Source organism: Solanum lycopersicum, chromosome 10 (assembly GCF_036512215.1).
Source record: "Solanum lycopersicum chromosome 10, SLM_r2.1".
NCBI lineage: Eukaryota > Viridiplantae > Streptophyta > Magnoliopsida > Solanales > Solanaceae > Solanum > Solanum lycopersicum.
The window spans coordinates 2,917,197-2,922,583 of NC_090809.1; the positions used below are offsets into that span (position 1 = coordinate 2,917,197).

The window sequence follows — 5,387 nt, forward strand, 5'->3', positions numbered from 1 at the left end:
TTAATTAAATAACAACATATATAAAAATTATACGACACTAAAGGAGGGTGCATGAATATGACAACACAATTACAAGTTGCTAGGACAAATTAATATAAATACAATAAATACAAATATGAAAAAAGGTCAATTATACTGTGGCTTTCTGAAATAATGAATTCACAAACTACTTAATTAATTGCTGCCAACACATCTAGGTCCCAACAGTTAAATGACAGGGATACGAATAAATTCAGAATTTAAAATTTATAAATATTATTTTAAAAGTTTTAATGTCAAAATGTTTATACTTTTATATTAAATGATCATCTCTTCTTTTTATTACAATTTACAAAAAGAAAATGTAAATTTATGTTTCAGATAAAAAAAAATAATAGTAATAATATATCCAGTATAATTTTATAAATAAAATTTAAGAAAATTAAAGTTTACTTAGACCTTATTCATATCTTGTAGAAATAAAGTTCACTTGAAAAAAAGTGAAACAATTCGAAAAGAAAAATACAAAAGACATAACAAACAAATAATTTAAAAAAAACATTACATAATATTCAAAAAATAACAATTAAGAACAACAATAAAATAATACGAGAATATTACTAATATATAATAATAGAAGTCAAAATACTAAGAGATAACATATAATAATAGAAATCAGATTAATTTAACTCAATCGAACTCAATAATTCAAATTTATTTTTTAAATTAAGATTTTAAATTTTAACTCTATTTTTTATATAATAATTAGAAAAACCTTTCATATCCGATCATTCTTCACCATCAAAATGAGGGAGAAAATGATAGAAAATTACAGACAAAAGTGCACGTTGTTAAAAAGATATGGACGGTGCATATTTAAAAAGCGTAAGCGATACGTCAAGTTAATTTATTTATATATAGTAGATGTTAAATTTATATATTATTTTTTATATTTAATTTTATATCCTTTTTAATGAATTTAAATAAATTAAACTTAATATATGTTGAAAACATAGCATTTTCTATTCAAATTAATTAGACTTCGATTAAACGTTGACAATTTGAAACATAATATATTTTATGAAATTTCATATTCAGAACTTGAAATTAAAACATTAATAAATATTACGCGACAAAAAATTTGAAAAAACGAAAACGTGGACAATTTGGTAGCACATATTCTATAATTTTTTTTCTTAATAAAACAAAAAAAAATGAATAGTTATTCTTGTACTGTGAAACTTGTTTTTATTTACACAGAAAATTTAATCATTGATACTTAGAAAACTATAATTATCATCACCAACAAAAAACTTTTATTGATTTTGTATGATTATAAATCGTACATTCTTGTCATATTATTTGATTAGATTTCATAATAATAATGCACGTTATCTGATCATACAACTGGAATTTTTTTATATCCTGGACAACAACTAAAAATAAATAAATTAGATCATAAAATCATATATATTTTTAATAATTATTAAGGTATTATATATAGGTGAACAATTTGTATGAAAATGACATTTAATTGTATGAAAATGACATTTAATCCTAGAGACACACTTATACTATATTAAGACCCTATTACTCTCCTGAACTTATTTTATAAGTAATTTTTTACCCCTTTTTGACTTACGTGTCACTAACTTGAAAATAAAAGTCAACCAACGCTTGGCCTACAAGATAGTGCCACGTAGACTGAAAAGGGATAGAAAATTATTAATAAAATTTGTTCAGGGGAGTAATAGAACCTTAGTATAGTACAAGTGTGTCTCTGAGATTACGGGCATAGGTTGAGGAGGTACTTGTGCGTTATCCCTTAATTTTACCATTACTTCATTGCTAGTTATTTTCGTTGTGTTGAAAAGAGGAAAAAAAATCATAGCATTTAAAAATTTATTTGATGAGTGTATAAATAAAATAGTTCTTCACTAGCATCAAAGAAATAAATAATAACCAAACATTACTATTTGTCGTGTTTCATGACCAAATTAATCATTTTCATTTTTCTAAATTTTAGTTAATACAACTTACTAAGATAATTAAAAACATCTAAACTACTACAAGTTCTGTATTAGTAACCATAAAATTATTTTCATGCACTAACAATGTAAAAGTTATTTACACAATCAGATCACTATAAAAGTATTAAAGTCATGTATATGTTTGTGTATATCAATTGAAAATGTATATATGATCTACAAATATACATGATATGTACATGTAATATACATTCTCGAGGTAATATTTTCCACATCGATTTAGGTCTAAATTTTGATTCCATACTAATCGAAATCTCCGGCAATGCTCCTTAACGTTTGTATATAGCTTCGCGCTCTCGTTGATTCTCAACCACACTCACTTAAAATACTACTCAAAATATTAAATTTCGAGTTTAATTGTGATTTTCAAAATCGAAAATCGAGTTTAATTTTACATTTGGGCTTTTCACATTGACCTTCTTTTCTAGAAGCCCAACTATTTTAAATGGGTTAGGCCCAATTCATATGCAAAATCTAGTTCTGTTATATCCAACCATAAGCTTTCATGAAGTATTAGTGTAAAAGTTGTTTACATAGTTAAGTAATTAGTATGTAATTAAGAGTAATTATATCTATTAGAATTGAAAGGTTAAAAAATATAGAAAGTAATTTGGTGTAACATGTTAAATTATATTGACGGATTTAAATTATATGTGGTATTTTCGATATGGAGAAAAATATTTTTCGATTTTCTCAAAGTTTGATTGGTCAAGATTTTCAGAAAATATTTTGTTTAGAAAATTAAGTTCTTTAAAGATGAAGAAAATAACTTCTCTAATAAAATTACAAAAAACAAATTTGACGAATGACTTCATACTGATTGTGTCCGCCACACCTTCCAACATACCTCACTACGATGATGCGATTATTGACCGTTTTCAAAATCTTAAAAATGCGTTTAGATAATATGCTTATTACCACATTAATGAATTTTAAAAATACCAAAGTTTGTACTTTGCTATCATTTATGGAATATTAAACTTACCTCGTGATTCACCAAAAAATAAATATCCTTGTTGAACAATAAAAAAAATAATGAAATAAACAAACCAAAAACTGAATATTCCAAACATTGGAGATTCATATATAATTAACAAGAAAAAATTCATAGAAATAATCCCCATTATAAAATCTTAGTACTTTCCGTTTAATTAATTAATTAATTTTCTTACCTATATATTCCACTTCATTACACAATACACAATTCCTCCACTTCCTATAAGTCCAATATTTGTCTTATATATATTACAAACCAAAACAATAATCAAGAACAAACACTATGAGTTCCATTTCTTCTCATGATTCACAAAATGACATAAATTGTTATCGTGTTTATGTCTCGTTTTGTGGCAAAAATTCTAACGATAACATGTCGAATTGGATATCATGTTACTACCCTTCAACGAATTCCTGGAATACTCATGTCACATCTATTCCAGGTCTTCTGGAGAATCATGTCCTCAAGGATTTCACGATTACTGTTATTGGTGAGGAGATTTTTGTAATTGGAGGACGACAATGTCACAAGGATGTAAATGGTAGTATGGAAAATAATAACGTTCACGAAATCGATATAGAAATTCTTCCTTCGGTACTAAAGTACAATGTTTGTAAAGATTGTTGGACTAAATGTGCACCTTTAAAAACTCCAAGGTTTAATTTTGCATGTATGACTTCTAAAGACGGCAAAATTTATGTAGCTGGTGGACAAACAACATTTGATGGTGCTAAGGGTACCTCTTTGGCTGAGGTTTATGATCCTATCTTAGATGAATGGAAGCAACTACCTAACATGAGCACCACGAGGTATGGACTGAACTGTGTGACTATCTCGTCAAATTATAATAAGTTGTTACGATAAGAGTATATTTTTAGTTATTTGTGTTATATTATGACTCAAAACACTCCTTCTATAGACCTAATTATTTTAATACATCAAATAGAATACTTTTTGGAGTTTCACTACACAACATATCTAAGTGCTTACAAAAACCATGACAAAAAGCAATATAATCTTCATTTTTTTAAAAAATTACGCGGTTAAGCAAACTTATACTATTTAATTACTCATCATAGCTATAGTTTGCTATAATTATCACTCGCGACTAACATTATACATTAATTTCGTGGGATGACTTTGAATTTGTATAATTAGTCACGTTCATTAGAATATACAAATACATATGTATAATATACAATTATCTAACCGATATAAATATACAATTCACCTCTCTCTCACTCTCTGCCCTCTCTCGCTCATCTCTCTCTCCTCCCTTTCCTAATCTCTCTTGTCATATATACAAATGCATATGTATAATATACAATAACCTAACCGATATACATATATAATTCACCTCTCTCCCACTTTTTGCCCTCTCTCGCTCGCCTCTTTCCTCTATCTTCCAGTCTCGCTCGCCTCTCCTCCTACCTATTACATGTATCTACGAATTGCATTATTAAACTATAGCTATGTAGAATAATTAGGTTATTTTTTAGTGACTCTATGTGAAAGTTCCTCTTCTTTCTTTCTTTTTTTTTCCAAAATTTTAGCCAAATCATTCCATAATATGTGCATATATATTATCAATAATGTATATATAGCATATAAAATCATCAGTACTTGTTATACAATAAGTATACATGGACCACGATGGTTACAAATGGTACTTAATCGCTAGGTGAGTGAAAATCTTGATATAATACATATTGAGTTGCGTAACCATCTTATCAAAAAATCATTATTTAGAAAGTTACTCGATTATATTATGTCTCAACAGGTACAAGTGTATTGGTGTGTTATGGCAAGAGAAATTTTATGTAGTGGGGGGATTTGCCAGAAGAGAAAACACTCATGATACTCATCAAGGACCCTACATTATGGAAAGAAGTTCTGCTGAAGTGTACGATCCAGATCGCGACACGTGGGATTACATGGCTAGGATGTGGGACCTAGATGTGCCACCTAATCAAATAGTGAATATTGATGGGAAGCTCTATAGCTCAGGTGATTGTTTAAACACATGGAAGGGACATATTGAGTCCTATGATGGGAAACACAATTTATGGTACATAGTGGATGGTTCAAGTTCACCAATTTCTATATTAGATGACACACACAATAATTGGCCAAATTTGGAAAGAATGTTTTGCACTATGGCTCCTATAGGGACAAAGTTGTACTTTTTGGCTGGTTATAGAAATATGTTGGGTGATAACTACATAACAAGAACAAGAAGTGAAGTACATGTTTTTGAAACAACAACAAATGGGAATGGATGGAGAAGTTTAATTGAACCATTAGAGGAACAAGGGGAAAAAGAGCTTTGTAGCCATTCTTGTGTTATGAAATTGGATACTTGA

The 5,387-nt window shown here is 28.0% G+C and overlaps 1 protein-coding gene across 1 annotated transcript; it reads left to right on the forward strand.

Moving 5' to 3' along the window:
* Positions 1-3,396: 3,396 nt before the first annotated feature.
* On the forward strand, positions 3,397-5,387 carry LOC101257905 (F-box/kelch-repeat protein At1g16250-like). The gene is made up of 2 exons (XM_004248421.1): positions 3,397-3,833; positions 4,805-5,387. Exons 1-2 carry the CDS (start codon positions 3,397-3,399, stop codon positions 5,385-5,387), a joined length of 1,020 nt encoding a protein of 339 aa, XP_004248469.1.

Excerpts from the sequence above, each read along its gene's own strand:
- LOC101257905 (XM_004248421.1), top strand. The coding sequence starts at position 3,397 with ATGTCGAATTGGATATCATGTTACTACCCTTCAACGAATTCCTGGAAT. Across the intron at positions 3,834-4,804 it reads CCTAACATGAGCACCACGAG|GTACAAGTGTATTGGTGTGT; the intron begins GTATGGACTGAA and ends ATGTCTCAACAG.